Source organism: Lates calcarifer, linkage group LG15 (genome assembly GCF_001640805.2).
Source record: "Lates calcarifer isolate ASB-BC8 linkage group LG15, TLL_Latcal_v3, whole genome shotgun sequence".
Taxonomy (NCBI): domain Eukaryota; kingdom Metazoa; phylum Chordata; class Actinopteri; family Centropomidae; genus Lates; species Lates calcarifer.
In genome coordinates this window covers 25176497-25196988 of record NC_066847.1, presented here as the reverse complement: position 1 = coordinate 25196988, position 20492 = coordinate 25176497, and the positions used below count along the sequence as shown (strand labels likewise).

The 20492-nt window shown below is 39.9% G+C and overlaps 1 protein-coding gene across 1 annotated transcript; it reads left to right on the top strand.

Annotated features, from left to right (window-relative positions):
* Nucleotides 1-1133: 1133 nt before the first annotated feature.
* On the top strand, nucleotides 1134-17298 carry slc6a3 (solute carrier family 6 member 3). Its single transcript, XM_018685410.2, has 16 exons — nucleotides 1134-2074; nucleotides 2989-3113; nucleotides 3537-3747; nucleotides 4550-4681; nucleotides 6706-6922; nucleotides 8292-8430; nucleotides 8708-8842; nucleotides 9675-9778; nucleotides 10407-10531; nucleotides 11227-11339; nucleotides 11903-12031; nucleotides 12296-12395; nucleotides 13805-13905; nucleotides 14488-14655; nucleotides 14818-14889; nucleotides 15078-17298. Exons 2-16 carry the CDS (start codon nucleotides 3027-3029, stop codon nucleotides 15099-15101), a joined length of 1857 nt encoding a protein of 618 aa, XP_018540926.1. The 5' UTR covers nucleotides 1134-2074; nucleotides 2989-3026; the 3' UTR covers nucleotides 15102-17298.
* The last annotated feature ends 3194 nt before the right edge of the window (nucleotides 17299-20492 follow it).

Below are 20492 nucleotides of genomic sequence, written 5' to 3'. Positions count from 1 at the left end.
GCACTTTATAGGTGTGTGCGTTGTGGTGGCGGCTGCGTTAGTGTTGGGGATTAGTGGCCAATTGATCATTACGATTGGCTTGCAAACAATAAGCTGTCATTCTGGGCACGAGGGTCATAAATCTGTCCGTGGGGAGCGGGCTGATTGTGTTATTTGATGCCCTGGTCCTGTTTTGGTTGAGTTTGAAAAGGGAGAATTGTGCTTAGGCCTGTCGGACATTTACAGGTAATGAGATTTCTGCCAATTGACAGGTTGGGTAGGTGGGTCATTGGGGTCTATTGAGGGGTGGGGCAACAAGAGAGTAAAAGAAAAAAGGCAACTACTGTCATGGACAGAGACAGGGAGGGAATTTTCTACTGAGCAAAACGATCAAGTAGATTTTAACACAGGAGTTAAAGAAAACTGAAAAGTTTTTATATTTTGAAAAAGTCCCTTACTTCCCTGAACCAATCAGGATTTAGTGATATTTGAATCGGAATCTGACAACAGTTAGTCAGTTGTTTATGTTGCCAGGACATTATCAATCAAATCTGAACAAACCACACCCACACAGTAGTGATGATGCAGACGTTTCACTGTAGAAAAATAATACCTAAGGGTAAGTAAGTAAGTTACCAATTGTTTAGTCATAAATTTGTAATGTTATCATGAAAAACTTAAGATGTCAAACCAAGCTGTTGTTGTTTTCACATCTTGCACAATTTAGGGCTGGAGACAGCAACAAACAACAGCTCATTTCTTTGATTATTTATTGAGGAGTTTGCACTAGTTTGCTTCCAGCTCTGCCATATTCACACACATTAGTTGAGTCACAGCAGAGTAGGATGTAGAATTAATATCACCCATCAAGTAAATCAAGAGGATAGCATTTCTTAGACTGGAGTTCATTATCTTTTATTATCTAAGTTTAGTTATTTTTCATATGTTCAAACCAAAGAAGAGTAACGTCATTATCTTGGACTTTTTCCCTAGTTTTCCTTTGTTTTTAGACAAATGTTTATTGATCAATATTATAATATATAGTATTTGGATTAGAATTTATAGAATTTAAAAAGGATTAGAAATTGAAAGCTAACAAACACTGTTAACTTATTTTTCCATACTGACAATATAAATTTTTTTGTCCTTTCAAAAAAAAAAAAAAAATTGAATCACCCAAGAGACTATGCTTTATATGCATGTGGATTTATATGCATTCAAAAGCATTATCTTTGGCATTTTCATACTTTGTCATTTTGTCAGCAGCTTCCACTGGTCTGGTTATAAATGTGAATCCACAATCCAGGGATGACACTGAGGGTAATAACATGCCAACTAACTTTAAGCTTCTGCCACAGCAGTCACATCCTCAGGCCATGAAAGATCCATTGCATGTATACATTTTGTACAGTTTATCTTTGAATAAAACATTTGGAGCGAGTAGATGATGGTGATGCTGAAGGTGACCACAGAACAAAGAATCCAATTATTACAGAGTCGAGAAATATCAGTGTATCTGTGTGTAATATTTAATTTCTTTATATTTGTTTTTTACCTTGCAGATGTATGTTTGCACAGAAAGAAAATGCTTAAATCAGTTAAGAAAATATGCAATGATATGAGAAAGAGGAGGAGGAACAGACAAAGCTTTGGTGAGGAAGGAGGGAGGGAGGGAGGAAGGGAGGAGAGTGACGGTGATGTAGGGGGTGTCGATGATTGTTTCTCATATTTCAAGAGTGGTCCCGCAGACAGATCTTCACATCAGACTACAGGGTACTCTGGACTCTGTGTGTCTGTCACTGGAGGGTGGGAGGGCTTCCTGCAACTCATCATAGCTTTACCAGTTCCTCTCATCTTTTTTTCTGTCTTTATCTTCATCTCCTGTCTCACTGCCACTGTCTCTTACTGCATTTTTTTTCCTTCTGTTTTTACTAACATCTTTGCCTTGATGTGGGTCTGAGTCTAACTTCTCACAAAACGGTCTGCGTAAATATGGTCAGCATCAGTTTGCGGCACACAGAGGAACATCAGCACAACTGGAGTTAAATCGACCAAACTGTAAACTGGAGGAGCTTTCACCTGTCCTTTTTCAAAGGTAAGTGTTTAATTTCCAAGTAAATATTTCTTCTTTTATTCCCCTTTTTTTGTTTTTTATTTGTTTTATTTATTTATTTTTTTATTTTTTTGCATATTTGAAATTGATTTGCAATACAGAATTTGATTGTTACCTATGGTTTAATAAATTATTGAATTTGAATTTGAATTATTTTATCTATTTATTATTGAGTACTTGGGAAATTGTTTAATGCTAAAAATGTTCAAATGATCCTTAAAACAGTGATTCAGGATTAATGTCAAAAATTAAAACAAAAGCAAAGAATGCACATCATCTATTGCAGAAATGTATAATGTGTCTCTTTCTTTATTAAAGAATTGAACTTGGGCCTATTACTGGTACTTTTTCTAATAAAGATCATTTTAAAGAAGAAAATTCTAAACTGAAATCAGAACTAAATCAGGTGAACAACATGTTGTGGTAAGACGGGAATTGTAGACGCTGGGCCAAATCCAGCAGCAAAATGGCGATCAACAAGTGTGAAATGAAATGAGCACGCTGTGATGGCCTTGCAGAGACGATCCCCCACCCCCCTCTTGTTACACTCATCCCAGATCCCATCACTCTGTTGATTTTCAAATCTTTCATTTAAGTAACTTACGCTCTCTATATATTTGACAAAAAATGATAGAATTTGTCATGTTACATATTCAATGCTAAAAGTTTTTTTTTTTTTTTTTTTTTTTTTCCCCCCCCACTTTTGCTTAATTTTTTGCTGCACCATTGTGGTGAGTTCCCACTTAGGCTTTTATTATATTTGCAGCAATAACCTCATCTCCCATCCCATCTCTCAAAGAGAATGATAAAGTTCCCTTCCTAAGTTATCTGCCTTATTTTGCACTTAAGACTCATCAGCTACAGCTACTCTCTCTTCCTTCCTACCTCTTTCACAGCTACCGGCATTTCACTCCCAAAGACTGTGAACCCCTCCATGCTGACAGAGAGAGTCCCTGTCGGCCTGATGTCCTCGGTTGTAGCCCCGGAGAAACCCACCTCCAACACCATGGGCCCCAAAGAGGTCAGCGTAGATCACGTCAGACCCGTGTAGTGGATTAGTGGCAATTCAGCCCATTTGATAAACTACTGTGTGGTGCAAGCTTCTTAATTAAATGCGTTGCTCTTTAACTTGGTCTCAATTGACTGTGAGTGTTGGGTGGGAAAAAGGATCATAATGATAATGAAAGCCAGATTTTCTGGACCTCTAGAGCTCTTTTTCCCCCATTTACAATGTACTTATGGTATAGATGACATGCTAAAAATCCTCAGTTGGTTTATGAGATGAGGGTGATAGTCACTGTCTGTTATGTGGGAGGTGAGAGAACATTAAATCACATATGACATGGTATATGCTTGTAAATGTAAATGTGATCCATCTGTGGTTCTGTACAGAGATGGTGCATGGTAAATGTTGATGTTGATCATGAACTTCACGACCCCTCAGGTGGAGCTGATCCTTGTAAAGGAGCAGAACGGGGTCCAGTTCACCTCGACCACTTTAGTGGCTCCGACCCCGACTCAGACCAACCCCAGCGGGGAGGAGGAGAGGGAAACCTGGGGGAAGAAAATCGACTTCCTCCTGTCCGTCATCGGATTCGCTGTGGACCTCGCCAACGTATGGAGATTCCCCTACCTTTGCTACAAGAACGGAGGAGGTGAGATGGATGAGAGGGGTATGAGGAGAGGAAGCAAAAGATGGAGGTTAGGTGTGTGACAAAGTAATCAAAGTAATCATCCTTCTCTCCTACAAGAATACTGTGGTTGGGGTAGAAGTTGAAGGGATGAAGTGTGTGTGTGCGTGGTTGTGTTGAAAGGAAAAACAGCTTGGAGAGGAAAAAAAGTGTAGCATAAGAAAGAGGAGAGAAGAAGGGGAAATGAAGGGGGAATTCATTTACCCACACTTGCATACTATATTTTTCCACCTACTTTCACTATACGCATATACATGTGCAAGTGCACAGTATTTACTTAGGCGTGTGTACGTTTTGCGTTTCATCTCCTTGTACATGCTGGTAGCTGTTTGTGATTTTTTTTTTTTTCCAAACCCTTTCCAGAGATCAAAATAGGGGAAAAAACCACCACAGCTGCTCCGAATAGATTAGCTCTAACAATCACTGCCACTAATTACGGCTGTTTAACATAGAGCTCTCATTATGTTTAAGAGCTGTAAATGATACTGTAGCAGTGGTCGAGGCTGACACCCTGCTCCAGGGGACAATGTGTGTGTCCCCAAATCCAACATGCTGTCATACCTGTGTTAGGGAACATAGACCAGAGTTTCATTTTAGGTAGTTAGCCTAAACAGATCAAATCAATTCTTTATCAGATATTCTTTATGTACTTTGTTTATCTATTCAAGTATGAAACCACTATATTATTATGACTAAAAGGAGTTAGGAGTTTTAAAGTGTGTGTGTGTGTGTGTGTGTGTGTGTGTGTGTGTGTGTGTGTTTGCAGGTGCGTTCCTGGTTCCATACCTGTTCTTCATGGTGATAGCAGGCATGCCTCTTTTCTACATGGAGCTGGCTCTGGGACAGTACAACAGAGAGGGGGCAGCAGGGGTCTGGAAGATCTGTCCCATATTTAAAGGTAGGATGTGACATGACTTAGCCAGGAGACATAATCATATACTGTATCCAGACAGACTTGAGGATGTACACATCTCTCAACACCTGCATGTTCTTACAGGAATGTTTGCACATGTATATTAAATCTGCCCGTCATGGTATGAGTTGCATTCTCTCCGTATGGCTGTCTGATAATATACCTCCTTTAATATCTACATGTCTTTCTGTCTGCTTGTCTGCCCACATGCCTGCCTGTCCACATGCCAGTCTCTTTTGTCTGCTTGTCTCTGTGTTGAGTGGCGACAGGCATTGTTTATCCTCCCCGGAACATCAGGTTCTGTTGGCACTCAGATGGAAAGCAAATGAAAATTGGGCTTTTAGACTCTTGTCCTGATTGTCCAAATCCTTCTGTCAAATAGTGGCAGGGCCGCACAGTCTGACGCTCTCTCTCGGGGTACTTTTCAACACATCAATAAGCAAAGTGTGGTTTAGGAGACTGCCATCCAAACGTACACTAATGGAGAAAAACACATTGAGACCAATGTGCATTTTTGAGCAAAGTCATTGGGTGAAAATATAATGATATGCTTCACTTTTTAAATGTTTTTTAATATATTTTACAAGATGTCACTAGTGTGTATTTATCCGTCTGTCTTTTGTACTGTATACCCTGCTCTGATTTTCTTTTAAAAGCTATAGTTTAACTTAAATCCATTTGTTGCACATCTCTATGAAGTTAAAGATGCACCAGAAATGCAGCATCAGATACCGTTATTACCAGCAGACCATCTGTTGCTTCACAGTATGAAGCCATACCGCTGTCTTTTGTTGAGCATGATCATGTCCTTGTTGGTCTGAAGGTGGCCTACAGTGTGTACATATTTGCCTCATGTGTTTCTTTGTGTGTGTGTGTGTGTGTGTGTGTGTGTGTGTGTCTCTGAGCCTGAGCCTGAGCCTCCTGTGTACGAACATGTGCCGTCTGTCAGGGACCACACTGAGTACGTTGACGTTCTAATCATATGCTTCGCTCTCTCTCTGTCTCTCAGCGGGGGGATCACAGTAATTATTCAAACACACACACACACACATGCCCATATTGACAGTAATTATTCTGATCAACAGGCTGGTTTCCTCTCAAGATCAATGCATTTGAAGAAAAGGACTGAGAGAGGGGCAGACAGAGAGAGATGGAGAGATAGCATGGCCGCATGCGGCGCTAATAAGAGGCACCGCTCCTTGGACAAAATATCACATCCACATTACAAAGGAATCAATAAGGCACAGTTGTGGTCATGCCTCTTAGCAAAGGTTAACAATTAAATTCAGCCTTAGAAGAGTGGACATTGTTTCTGATTTATATAAAGGGTAGATGTGTTGATAATTAAGGCATGAAGAGGCAAACTTGAAAAGTTGTGCTGCTCTCTGTGAGACAGCAAGCATGTATCATACGCTACTGTACTCACACTGAGAGAGAAATAGTGCTCTCTGGTGTGCGTTGTGGTGCAGGGATGTGTCAGGGTGTAGTCACAGCTTAGCCTGAGTTTGAACTGTATGTGGAACATATTACTTTTTCTCCTGATTCATACTGATGTTTAATGACCAAATGATTAATACCTAGAAATAACTAAGATGAGCACTGTCAAGGGTTCGAATATCGTTTGTTCTGCTATATCCTGCATGGTACCATATGCTGGAGGGTGTATGTTGCAGGAAAGTGCGAACAGGTGATTTTGTGGTCCCTTTTTGGTTTGGTCCCTTGAGCAAAACAATAAATGATTTCCTAATCAACTAAGATTCACTAAAACCTGGCGTACAATACTATTTGTTAAGCTTAAGAATCAGTATGTTTGTATATGGTTTTGGGGACATTTTATGCCTTTAGTTGAAAGCATATATTAGCCATGAAAGCACAAAGGCACTTCTGTTTGTCATATGGATATATTCCGCTGAAGTGCTCCTGTCAAATATCTCAGGTGCTAATTTGTGCAGTGAGTGCAGTCCACTACTGCTGTCTGTCAATATTGATCATGTGTGTTCCCCGAACAGGTGTTGGCTTTACAGTGATCCTCATTTCCCTCTACGTTGGTTTCTACTATAACGTCATCATCTCCTGGGCGCTGTTCTACCTCTTCTCCTCGTTCACCGGCGAGCTACCCTGGGTCCACTGCAACAACACCTGGAACAGCCCAAACTGCTCTGACTGGGCTGACAACAGCTCAGTCAGTGACATTTACAAGGCTACCCCTGCTCAGGAGTACTTTGAGTGAGTTGGCTCGAACTTCAGAACTCTGAAACTTCAGATTCCCTGTTTTTGTTGAGTTCTTTGCAAATATGAAAACTGCACTTAAAGGCAAACCTACTTAACATTTTTTGTCAACTGCTATATATCACCTGCACATTTCCACTTCAAGCAGTGCACATGGAAAAGTTGGTTTGATGCAGTAAAGCCATGTCATAATGTAGTTACTTGTCTTGACGCTGTCAATCTACAGAATAACTGAAATTACTGTAATTACTATCAGCCCTTTCTCTAGATTTAGTAATACCTTAGAATATCGATGAATAACTAAAGAAGTAATAAAATATTCAGACATGAACATCAGATATGCAGTATTTTCCTCAAAATAGAGCCAGAGCTTGGCTACATGTAGCTGTTGCTGCCTCCTAGTGCACCTGACCAGGTGTCTCCTTTTCCAACAAGTGAGGGGTTGTTGTGTTGTGACAGTTGAGGCATATAATCCATGCTAGCTGAGGTGGGAGTATGCTATTTAAACAGAACCACCTGCAGACAATTTGACCACATCAGCGGAACACAGGCTGATCTTATTCAGTCTCATCCGTTAGGCCAGCTCTGAAATTATCTGAATCAAGGCGTCAGCGATGTTCAGTGACTTTAGTCTAGTCCTGTAATATAAATGTACACTTTCAAATCTGTCACCTTTTACTGCTCATGCAGTTTTCTCATCTTTGCAGGCTGCCATGAACTTTGAGAGCTTTAATGTACTATAATGTTAAATCTTGCAGCACTCGCAACAGATGCACCATCGCTTCATATAGTATCTATCTGGCAAGATTTCCCGCGGTCTCACATGTACCTTGTCACTGAACAACAATACCAGGTATCTGAGCTTCCAATAAAGCCAGGGGTTAATTGTTAATTCCATTTTTACACAGGATACACTTTCTGCTGTATTGTTCAGTGGACTCTGAGAGTAATAATGTCTTTCAGGTAGGCTGCATGGGCATTACAATTTGCTAGAGCCTAGATGTATGAAATCTGAATACATCTAAAAACTAACTCTGCTCTATCTAACTCTGCCCAGCTTTACCTTTAGTCTCATGTGCATCTTCAGTGTAACTGTTGCCAGAAAACATGAATCTTGTTCCAGTAAGATGCCTTCTGCAGTGAGACCAGTAGCTTAGGCTCTGGCACTTGCCATACAGCTTCTTAGACGTCAACTACAATGTTAAACACAATCCAAATGAAGGCGCTTGTCTCAGCAACACGTGATATCATGGTAGGTTCTTAGGTTTGGTAGTGGGTACTAGTTCTTAATGGAAAAAATGTGCTTCAGATATATTAACAATGGTGGAGTTGTCATTGTACTTAACTGGAATATTCCTTTTCTTAGACGAGGGGTGCTCCACATCCAGGATAGTAATGGTATTGATGACCTGGGTCGTCCACGCTGGCAGTTGACTTCCTGTCTAGCTGTGGTAATTGTTCTACTCTACTTCAGTCTCTGGAAGGGAGTCAAGACCTCTGGCAAGGTAGGAAATGACATAATAACCATGTTTCTTACTGCAAAAAAGAACCATGAGATATAAGTCACTTAAAGCTATGGAGTTACTGTAAGGTTATGCGTGATGAGGAAGTGCTGTGTCCTCAAGTCCTGTTTAAACCCACTGTATGTGTGTGTACAGCATAAATGCGTCTTTTCACTCTAACTTGCATGTGTTCACGTGTATGAATCTGATGCGCATGATCTTCTTTCCTTCTGTATGTGTGTGGCTTGGCGTGTGCATGTATCGCGTGCGACCCTTTCAGGTTGTGTGGATAACAGCCACCATGCCCTACGTGGTCCTGACTGTTCTGCTGCTCCGCGGAGTCACTCTGCCTGGAGCCATTGATGGCATTAAGGCCTACCTCTCCGTGGACTTCCTGAGACTCTGTGACGCCAAGGTGAGAGAGTGGGGGAACAGAGAGAGGTGAGAGTGGTGGGGATGCATTCAAGAAGAAGGAGGAGAAGAAGTGGCATTGGGGGAAAACAGTGGCTAAAAGGCACTTTAAAGGAAAGCTCTGACATTTTCGGCTCTAGTTTCATTTTCTTTATCTAACGTTATCTAAAAAGAGGGGTTGTTCTAAGTAGAAGTAGTCTTTACAGGGGTAGAGGGTGCATTCTGTCATCATAAAATCTTGAGAGATATTAACCCAAACATTTTATAACAGTCCTTCAACTTCACTGTCAAATTTAATTTTTATCCACAGGGCAGAACAACAAAAGCCTGAGTGTGCACTGTTGGGTTGATACATAACATCCGTTAGATGTCTGCCTTATTGAAAGGAATTGAACACACTGGTTTAACACACTGCTAAAGAGGGATTTCCCCATGTTACACAAAAATGTGAAAAAAGTGTTGGTGTAACCCGTGTCTAATATTTCCCTTATCTGTGACACCAGCTGTCACATTTTATAACAATATCTTATTTACCTTAATATCAGGCACTAAGGAGCTCGGTAAGTAAGCATGCGGTACCAAAGGATCCAGTTATGGAGAAGGAGAGAGAATGCAAGATGGAGAGAGATAGAGAGATGCATGGCAGCAATTGGAGAATTAGATTAGATAGATGCATGGAGCAGTAATTTGCAAAATTACCCCCCGTATTCACAAGCGTCTTTCATCTACTGCCGTTGAATGAGTTTCCTGCAATTAACCCTAATAATGGCTTTTTTCCTCTCCTGTGCCTTTTGTTTGCCGCTTCACACAAGTGCGCTTGTTCTGTCGCTCCCCAGGTCTGGATTGAGGCAGCGACCCAGATCTGTTTCTCACTGGGAGTGGGGTTTGGTGTGCTAATTGCCTTTTCCAGCTACAACAAATTCAGCAACAACTGTTACAGGTAAAAGACACACAGCAGGGAGGGCAGGACAGAGGACGGGAGAGAAGTGGCTTCCTCAGATTCACACACACACATTGCGTGCACGACATAAGCAGGTGAATTACAATAACCTTTGAAGCTCCTTGAAACCCGCTATGTCTTTGACACCAAGCTGAGCAACAGACAGCCCTAACACCAATCAAAACTGTCGCACTCTTTGAAAATCATCAGCATCCCACAGGAGGCTTTTATCTCTTTTTTGTGTCTGATAACTGACACATGACACCATCCACCTTGAGGATTCCTCCTTGAGCTCATTTTTTTGTAGGGCACTAACAAAAAAAACTTGCATTTAGTCAGCTATCTTCTTTATTGACTTACTTTCAAAAAGGTTCTGTTATTATTTTCTAGCCAACCAATTTATAATTTTTTATTTGATATTTACTTACTACAGTGAAATCAAGACAGATTCTCTAAACTATTCTGCCACTCAGACTCATTACAGCAAGCCAACCTGATCAGCCTAGACCCGCCCCTGACCTTTTCTTCAATTGACTGATCAATAATGTTGATATTGACTGTGTGATGGCTGATGACTGACCAATAAACTGATTTTTGACTTTTATCTTATTTGATTTTCTTGATCCAGAGATGCCATCATCACCAGCTCCATCAACTCTTTAACCAGTTTCTTCTCTGGCTTTGTGGTCTTCTCCTTCCTTGGCTACATGTCCTATAAACACAATGTGGCCTTGGACAAAGTTGCCAGAGATGGTACGGTGTTACTTTATCAGTGTCCATGTTTGCAATGTGGTGTTTGTATATATACAGTATATGGTGTCGATATCCTGAAGCAGACAGTATCATCAAGTCAAGACTTTCCCTTTAAATATGGAGCGGTCAAAGCAAAAAAAAAAAAAAAAAAAAAAAAAAAAAAAAAGAGTCTACGAGCGCTTACATACTTTTGTAGCTTCTCTGCACATGTCAGTAATATATGTGGGAGAGAGAGAGGGTACATTATGATTGGCTGTTGATTTTGGGTATCCCACATCAGTACTTTTGGCACTATTCCATGCTGGGTGCTATTCAATGACACTGCAAACAGCTCACAGTGGGATAGTCAGTGCCAGAAGAGTAGAGTAGTGCATTCTTTGATTATTTTGATTTTTAAGTGTCAGCGATATTTAAGATGGCTCATTTTCAGTTGTCGGCACTGTAATCAATGAAGAAAACCCACACTGAACTTTACACTTACATCATGAGTCCTGTTAGTGGAACTGGCTTACTGCTCTCAAGCTGATTAAAATTGAAGATGTTGCACAACTTCTCTGTTATATACCATACTTTATCCCCCTGTCTTTTTTCATGTATGTTGGAGGTACTTTTTCATGTTAAATGCTCCAAATGCTGTGTGTGTGTGTTTGTGCAGTTTTCTACTTGAATCTTGACTTGAATCTCCTGTTCTTTAGGTGCTGGATTAGTGTTTGTCATTTACCCAGAAGCCATTGCAACATTACCTGGGTCATCAGTGTGGGCAGTTATCTTCTTCATCATGTTGTTGACACTGGGTATTGACAGTGCTGTGAGTATGTGCCCACCCCCACACACACACATTTGTTTCACTTTCCCCATGGGGACAGCTCATTGACATAATGCATTCCCTAGCACCATACCCGAACCTTAACCATCACAACTGAATGCCAATCAGTAACCCTTACCCTAACCCTAATCTAAATCTAATTGCAATCCTGAGCCTAAAGCCAAGACTTAATCCTCAAAAAGCTCTTTGTACCCATGGGGGGCTCAGTTTTGGTCCCCACAATGATGGTGAGTCCCTATGGGTTGGTGTGTATTCAGGTTAACAGTCGCCACCAGGTAATAAAAACAAAAACACACACACACACAGACTTGTATACACACCTGTTTTTCTCTAGCAGATGACATTTGCCTTTTCGTTATTTGTTATATATGCTGGGTCAGATTGATTATTATTTTATACCTTTAAATAATATCTCAGGTGTTTGATTCCTTTCAGACATTCATTGGACAGAATGTAACACAAACTACTTTCATTTTGCTGGAGCTAAAAAACTGGGAATCTATAGTGACTTAGCAGTTCTGTGTTTCCTTCTAACTCTCCTGTAGATGGGTGGGATGGAGTCAGTGATCACTGGGCTGATTGATGAATTCAAATTCCTCCACAAACACAGAGAGCTGTTCACCCTCTTCATTGTTGTTGCCACCTTTCTAATATCCCTCTTCTGTGTTACAAATGTAAGTATCATACTGGGGGGGTCAGTTGTGGCATGTTGGTTTTGCTCATATGTTTGTTGATATCCACCTTTACACGGTGGTTACACAGTAGTGACTTCATTTTACACTGTCCTGCCAATCAAAGGTGGACAAACATCCTCAAATGCAATGAACTGAATAATCATAATTAACTTGTGTGTCTGTGCCCTCTGTAACCTGTATGATAAAACTTTATATAACAATTATTGTGCATTAATTTTTTCCTCTACCTCTCTCTCTTTCTAGGGTGGGATGTATGTGTTTACTCTGCTGGACCACTTTGCAGCAGGAACATCGATTCTCTTTGGAGTGCTTATTGAAGCCATTGGCATCGCATGGTTCTATGGTGAGAAAGATGGACGGGAGAGGAGAGGAAGGAAAAACAGACGATTCACGTTTTCATGGCCAGCAAAGCTGATGCTATATTAGGGGTTTGATGAGAAATCTGTTGGTATAGGTGTTCTGTGCCTCAATACAACATATTTCTATTAGACATAAGAATACCACATTTAGAGGATCTTCTTCTGCTAATGGTTTTGGCCTCTTCAGTCTCTGGCGAGGTCTCTGCGCATGTATTGTTAAGGTACAAGGATAAACTGTACCTGTAGCTGTGGTGCTTGTGAGAGCTCAGTGAAGTTAAATGGCCCGGGTTTGACCGCTGCCAGTGTTACAAATGTGTTCAGCAGTGGTGAGATATCACATAAAGAAAACTAACTGCAGCTGGGGAACAGGCACTTCCCTTTTCTCATGGACAGGAGTCAGCTGTCTAATAGCTAGACTGTAGATTGCTGTGGGTGGCAAGTGAGGGGTGACCTCAAAGTCAGTTCCACTCCATATTCCTCTGACAGTGCATTTTACATCCATTTACCATCATCCCTACAATGTTATGTCAAACATATATATTTCTGTACGTTATTGTTTATTTCTGCATGAGATCAGTTTATTTTCTGGAGTGAACGACATGGCTTTAGGGTGATGTTTTTCAGTACCATATCAGAACTATATCAACAATATGGAGGAAATCCTCTAGTTGTGAAGGAGTGAATAAACTGCAGATTAGTCACTAGATTAAAGACCTCTTATGGTCACTAAGACCAACTAACATAGTACATTAGTGTTAGTTGTTTTTCAGCTGTAGTAGATTTCTGTAATCTTCAGTTGCTTTACTGATGGATATTTTTCTTTGCATGCATTTTCACCCTCCACCAGCAGAAAAATGATGTTTTATAGACCCCCATTTTGAAACAGGGAAATCAGGAAAAACGATTGACCTGAACTTCTGTGTTGAGTTTCTTGTCTCATGTCTTCTTAATTTCACTGTGGAGAGATCCATAAAGGGATAAATACTAACCAGGGGGTCACCATATTGCCCCAGTTAGGTGGGTCCTGACCTTGGCAAGCCAGATAAATCAAGCCTAAGGCTTCACTGGGCGGTTTTCTCTTCCCTTTAACTGCTGGCAGGGACCTTTGACCCCTGGCCACTGTGGTCTTTCGTTCTGCTGTCCACCACATTTGTACATTTAGCTGTGCTGAATACCTTGTTGTCGGTCTGAATATAGTCCTCTGCAGTAAGAGATGCCTTCCAGGCAGAAAGGAAAAAAGAAAGAAAAAAATCACAGAGCCAGTTTTATGAGAGAAGGAAAATTGTGAAATGGTAAAAATGATGCAGAGGCTTATTAAATTTGGCTTGCATACCAAGCAGGAGAGATGACGAATGTCCCCCAAACCTACTGAGAATATTCCTGTGTGTTTCAGGAGTGGATCGTTTCAGTGATGACATTGAGGAGATGATTGGCCAGCGACCGGGCAGGTACTGGAGGCTGTGCTGGAAGTTTGTCAGCCCCTGCTTCCTCCTGGTGAGTCGTAATTTTTGAACACAACAAATCAATAGATTGAAGGTTAAAATAAACTGAACTGAGACTGTGAGGTTAACCTCAACAACATATGGCTCTAGCTCATAAGCAACTTGACTTTTACAGTGATTTTACACTACTGACAGCCTAGTTGCTTATTCAGATCAAGTTTCTTGTGAATGTAAGCCAAGTATATCAGATGCTGCTGTTTGTTTTTCCTTGACAACTACTTCCTGCTCCTCCTGAGCATTCCTCAAAAGCTCCCAGGGGGCATAGGATAACCTTTCTAGGTGTCCTGAGATTTGCCAGCAGGTTGCCTAGTGTTTCATACACCTACACAGCTATAACTTATACTTAACGGAAAGTGCTCCTCATCTACTATAAACAGGATAAAGAAATTCTCTTGAACCCGATTTGAGGACTGTCTTTCCTTGGATGGCTAAGATATGCTATGTGCAGTACAAAGATTATTTTAATGACATTGCATATATAATCTTCTTTGGACGTCTGACTTAATTTTGCGTTCCCTTTAACCAGATGGTTTTTCAAGCCTTTTGCATTCATAACATTTTCTCATCATCATAGTTTATGGTGGTGGTGAGCTTTGCCACATTCAACCCTCCAAACTACGGCTCCTACATGTTCCCTCCGTGGGCTAACATGGTGGGGTGGTGTCTGGCCATTTCCTCAATGACCATGGTGCCTCTCTATGCCATCTACAAACTCTGCACACTGCCTGGGAAATTTTGCGATGTAAGTCTGACCCATGTCAAAATGAGGTGAAATGAGTCATATAAATGTTCATCTTTCTTTCAGTTTGCTTTGTCATGATGGAGTCCTTTCATTAAAGATCGAGTACAGTGTTTTGTTAGAGCAGGGGGCTCAAATTGCTCTTCTCCTTCTCTGTTGTAACAGAGACTGGCTTATGCCATCACCCCAGAGACAGAGCATCATTTGGTAGACAACGGGGAGGTTCGGCAGTTCACTGTAAGTGTTGATTTGACTATAACTTATCATAATCATACACATAAATGTCACATAGCTGCAGCTTTTACACAAATATGCATATTTACATTGCTCTGATCACTCCCCCACTGCAATTGAATTTAACTAGTATGACTCAGGTGAATATAACTGTGTTTTATTTCATTGGCATATCTCGATTTTTCCCACAGCTGCATCACTGGTTGGTGGTCTGAGAGCTACAGTGAGAGAGACAGAGAGAGAGAGTGAGTGAAAGAGTAACAGAGAGAGTGAAAGAATGAGAGAGAAAATGAGAGTATGGATATTGGGTGGATGAATGAAAGCACAGCAAAGGCCTGAAGAGCTAAGATGAAGAGAGAAATAGCCATTTAAATTGATCCTGGTGATAGGTGCGGTGGCGGTGGTGGTGGTAGTAGTTTAAAAGTGCCGACAAGAAAAAAAAAAAAAACCCATAGAAAATGTAGTGTTCTTTAATTTCAGCAGTGGATGTGTGAAGCTGTGCATTGACCCTCTCCACCATTGCATTGACATTGGTGTATGGGATTCAGTCAAACAGGTCATGTGGTGTTTTCAGCCTGTTACTTCCATATAAATACAGAAATCACCTTGAAGATACACTCTGCCATGTACCTTTTAGCCTGCTGGTTATCTTTATTTAGCACTTGTAACAGTGTGAGAAACATTCTCAGAATTTCCTGCATTACCCATTCATAACAAGGTGCAATGACAGCTGCAGGTCAAAGGATACAGAATAATTTACTTTATATTGCGTCAAGTGCACAGTGAAATTTTGTTGATGTACATGGGGTGTAGATGTTGAGGTGCTACACACAAGAATAGGAAGATTTTTTTTTCCCTAAATGCATTGTCTGCTTTGGCAATAAGCATTTTTTACATTCATTTCTGTTTGTTTTGTTTTATTTTTTTCATTTTTAATTAGCTAATCACATTAGCAATAGGCACAAGTTTATTATTTATTATTAAGTTTCATATTGTTATTCTGCATTAAAACTGAACTTTACAGTCAGACATGTATTGAATGCCACATGCGTTACTGAATCCCAGTCAGTTTCTTGTAATTATTTATTAACTTAATCTTTTTAAAGACTGTTATGATGTTATGTCACAGATCTCTGTAGGCTTTAAAAATAAAGACACTCAACTTTTGTTTACTAAACATTTACCAGAGCTTTCTTAGAGCTAAGCTTCTTTTTTATCCCATAAACACAAAAGGGACTCATCGGTTACAAATCAATAGAATTGATTGTCTGAAAATAAAAGTCATCTCCTCTTACTGTGTTCCTGCTTTTAGTTATGTTTGATGGACCAACAGAAACACAATCTGACACATCCATTGTTTGTTTATTCTAACACTGTTGTTGTAAATGATAATTGCAGGGTTTCTAAAAAAAATACTAGAACAAAACCTGCTTGTCATCAGTGCAGTTTAAAATTCCTTATAAAATGTGGTGCATATAATCAGACTGAAATAGTTTGAACCACAGAGTTACATCAACTTAATAAGTGAACAAAAAACTTCACTCAACTTCCTAATAAATATCATTGACATGCTAAAAAAAACAAACAGCATCATCAGCCACACTGCTGATTTAATCAACCAAAGACTAAAATGAACTCAGACACTCAGATATCGCTTCCTCACATGAGAATATTTTGCAGAGGCAGTTTCTTTTTTGATTAGTAGACCACTTGATTGTTAACTCTATCATACCAGGTTAATCCCCATTACGACAAAATAGTGCCATTGCAAATGTTTTTTTGTTTGTTTGTTTGTTTGTTTGTTTTTTTTACTTAATTAGACAGTTGATGCCCCTTTTCCCTTCAAAGTTTCAGGTGGTGGCTAGGGAGCTATGACTGTCATGTTTCACCTCCATAAAGCATAAAGCTTTAAGTTTACCGTTTACAGAATCTTATTCAGTAATTCAAGACTGTTTAAAAAGCTGCTTTTTATTGAACTGCAAATGAATAGTGTGTAATGTAATATAAGAAGTCATTTAAGTTATATATCTGTGTCAGTAAATGTAATGTAGAGGGGCTTGTATCGTATTGTATTGTATGAAATTAAATAACAAGACCAAGAAGATTATACATATGGATTATTGCTTTGTTACTGTGAAGTTGATACATATTAGCCTTAAGAATCTTGATGAGAATTACATGGAAAATTCATAGAAACCTTCTTCTCACAAAACTCTTTCAGAAACCAGAAACCATGAAACCCTTTTCAGACGGGTCAGCAGTGACTTGTTCTCACCTTGTGGTACATGTAACACACTGAAGGGTTAATTATGTCCCCAATTGTATGCCTGTGCTGCTGTTCTGTGCCTTGTGGTGTTTCTGACTGTATGACTTTGTTTTGTACTGTCAAATAAAGTATAAATAATTAAATTATTACATTTAAAATGTCCATCTCTATATTTGCCATTTTCCTTACTTAATTTACTTTGTTATTAACATAAAATTCGCCATCAGTCCCTTTCCCTCTGCCACTGCAGTGGATTTCTGGAAGGTCAGACGCACATAAAACTGTCCCCTTGCAATTTTGGCAGAGTCATTTAAGCCAACAAGGCAGCATTACCAGTACCATTGGTACATGTCATCACTGTGCTTCAATTTCAGTTTTAGTTTTAACAGTTTCTATGATTACATGATTCATGTTGCTGAGTCACTACACACTGTTCCCCACTGCTTACTATACTAATAAACAAAGCTATTATTTTGAAATTAAATGACATATCATCCTACCACTGCATTTGGGCTATTAAAAAATCTATTGTAAAATGCATGCTACAATACCTTCCCAATGGCTACTTAGCAGCTGTGAAAATACTGTGTATTAGTCCGGTATCATCACAAGCAGCAGAAATGTCAGGGTTCCTCTTTAACGCTCGCAATGAACAAAATGAATAAAGATTAACAATCCATCATAATGTTGTGTTCAAGATTCCAAAATGAGACATCGGTCATCTTGCCTCAAAACAGATCTATACGCAGAGAAAGGACAGATAAGGAAACATAAGCACAGCCCTAACGTAATGAGGAGCACCTATAATTGTTGTGAGCTTCTTCAAGATTGGTCAGCATGACCCTGAATCAACAGTGTTCATTACAGTAACTGAACAGTCAAAGCACACTGTCTTAGGGGCAGCCTAGACAGGTAGAGGACCCAATATCCTCAGCAGACAACATTTGAGGATGATTACTATCTTAAAAGCTTTGGGATTTATTGACATATGTTCTAGTCAGTGGGCGGTCCGACCATCACACTTGAGTTAGATATTTTTCACAAGGTTCACAGGCTATCGACCAGCATAGCAACTAGTCATATTTATTTAGGAATGGGCAGACTAGCATCCTACTGTGCAAGTAGGTGTAGTGGTCTATATTTACAGGCTTGTTCAGTAGTTACTTATTATAGATTGTTTATCAGGTAAGAGGAAAAGACGGAAATACTTTGTGTTTGTGGATAAAATGTGTCATCTCTGTCATTTCCCCCTATTTCATCCCTGACCAAGCGCAAAATCTCCACACCATTTGTCCCCTGTGAAACCACGACTGCAGCTGGGAGGACAGAATCATTATTGCAGTCAATACATTTATTTGTAGTTAAATGTTACTTTTATGTTCCTCTTAATAAGGAGGTTTACAAATGTAAATATTCATTTTGTAATTGTTCTCCACCGCATCTGTATTCCATAATAATTACCCACTCAAGAAGTCTGTACTGTTTGCACACTACAGCTTTCATACGGTAGATGAGAGCAGGTTCGCTGAAAATGCCACATTAGCATTAAGCTACATTCACAGAGAACAGATATTGTCGAAGCAGAAACCCAATTGAATATGTTACTACACAACTTACTCTGAGCCCACTGTCAGTGTGTGGCAGTAAACCTGTTGATGTCTCATTCTATAATCTGCTATTCTTATATTTTGCATGACATAAAGGGGGGTTCCTTAACAAATCTAAATGTGTGTGTTTGTTGATGCCACCTTACCTCCATTTGTTGACACTGGTAAAGAGCTGTGACAGATGTTTTGCTGTGTGATTTTCCAAATGTTGTCAAGCTAGGACAATTGCAAAGCAATTTTGGCCATGCAAGGAATAGGGTTTAAAAGGTGCCATTATCACATCCAATAAACGATGGCAATTATGTATAATTTCATGTCTTGCCTCTGGTGTTGAGACTGAAAGGATATGCACAAGGAGAGGTGGAAGGAAAAGGGATTTTCTTATTTATATGTGTGATATTGACTTTGTCTTGACATTGTGTCAAAGAAGATGTGCACAGTCAACAACCAGTGGCTTTGGCTGAAATATCTCTGGCTCTCTAATACTGAAAATGCAAACACAGATGGTTAGTAATCACTGGACACTGTGGGCCTAGATAGGCATGTAATTGAGAGAGAGAGACAGGACAGGACTACATGTAAGTAATACTGCATTTGGGTTTTTGACAGAATACAACACATACAGAGAGATGACTATAATGACTATACTGTCCAGAAGTGTAGAATATGGCTTCACACATGCCAGTTTTGGACAAACATGGTGACTGGATGGAGCAAATTTCACACCTTTTACTGCATTTACATAAAACGTACTTCTCAATTGTATGCGCTTATGTGTGATGGTCAAGTATGAGCTGTTTTTAGTTGTATGCTGCCTTCTGCTGGTGAAACAAAGGCACTACATGTCTCTCCACGTACAGCATCTTAACACCATTACCACAGTTGACATGTTTAAATAAAGCTCCTCGGATGTTTCAGTCTTAAAAGAAAACATCCCATTGGCAGAGTGAGAGCTCAGTCACAGAAGTCATCTGTGAACAAATTTTCACATATACCCTTGCTCTGGGATGTGCAAAAGCCCTGTTTAAAAAATAGCATTTTACATTTTAAAAACATAGGAACATAGCTCAGGTGGTAGAGCGGGTTGTTCACTTTTGGCGGTGTGATCCTCAGTTCCTCCTGCCCATGCGCCTAAGTGTCCTTGGGCAAGACAATGAACCCCAAGTTGCCCCACTTGTAAGTCGCTTTGCAGAAAAGCATCTGCCAAATGAGTAAATGTAAATGTGGATGTATAACACAAGCTTAATATAAGAACCTGTGAGTTTCAGGGGTGTAAGCAGCAGGTTGTCACATCTAAACTTCTATCACTCTATACTACAAGGTCAGGTCTTTAATATTTATCGTCTACTATCTATCTTTATTCAAGTTTGAGCATATGATAACTCTGCAGCTACTACTAATTAAAAAAAAAAAATCCTACTCCACATTATATGCTATAGCACCATCAGGTGGCTCCAGCAGCAAACTGCATCTAAAGAAGTCTACAGTATAGTTAGTCTGTGCAGTAAATGAGGTGTGGGGTGCATCTTTGCAGTGTAAGCAACTAGGTTGCTACTTACAGAACTGCTGTAGGTCTATAAGCATTATACGTTATATTATGTTAAGTTTATTGGAGGCTTTTAGCCCTGGCTGACCTTATTGTTGGCAGTCCCACCCAGTACACCCCAGTGAAGTAGTAATTCTAACACTGATTGCTGCTAATGATGAAAGAGGTTGTGTGCGGTGAAGGAGGA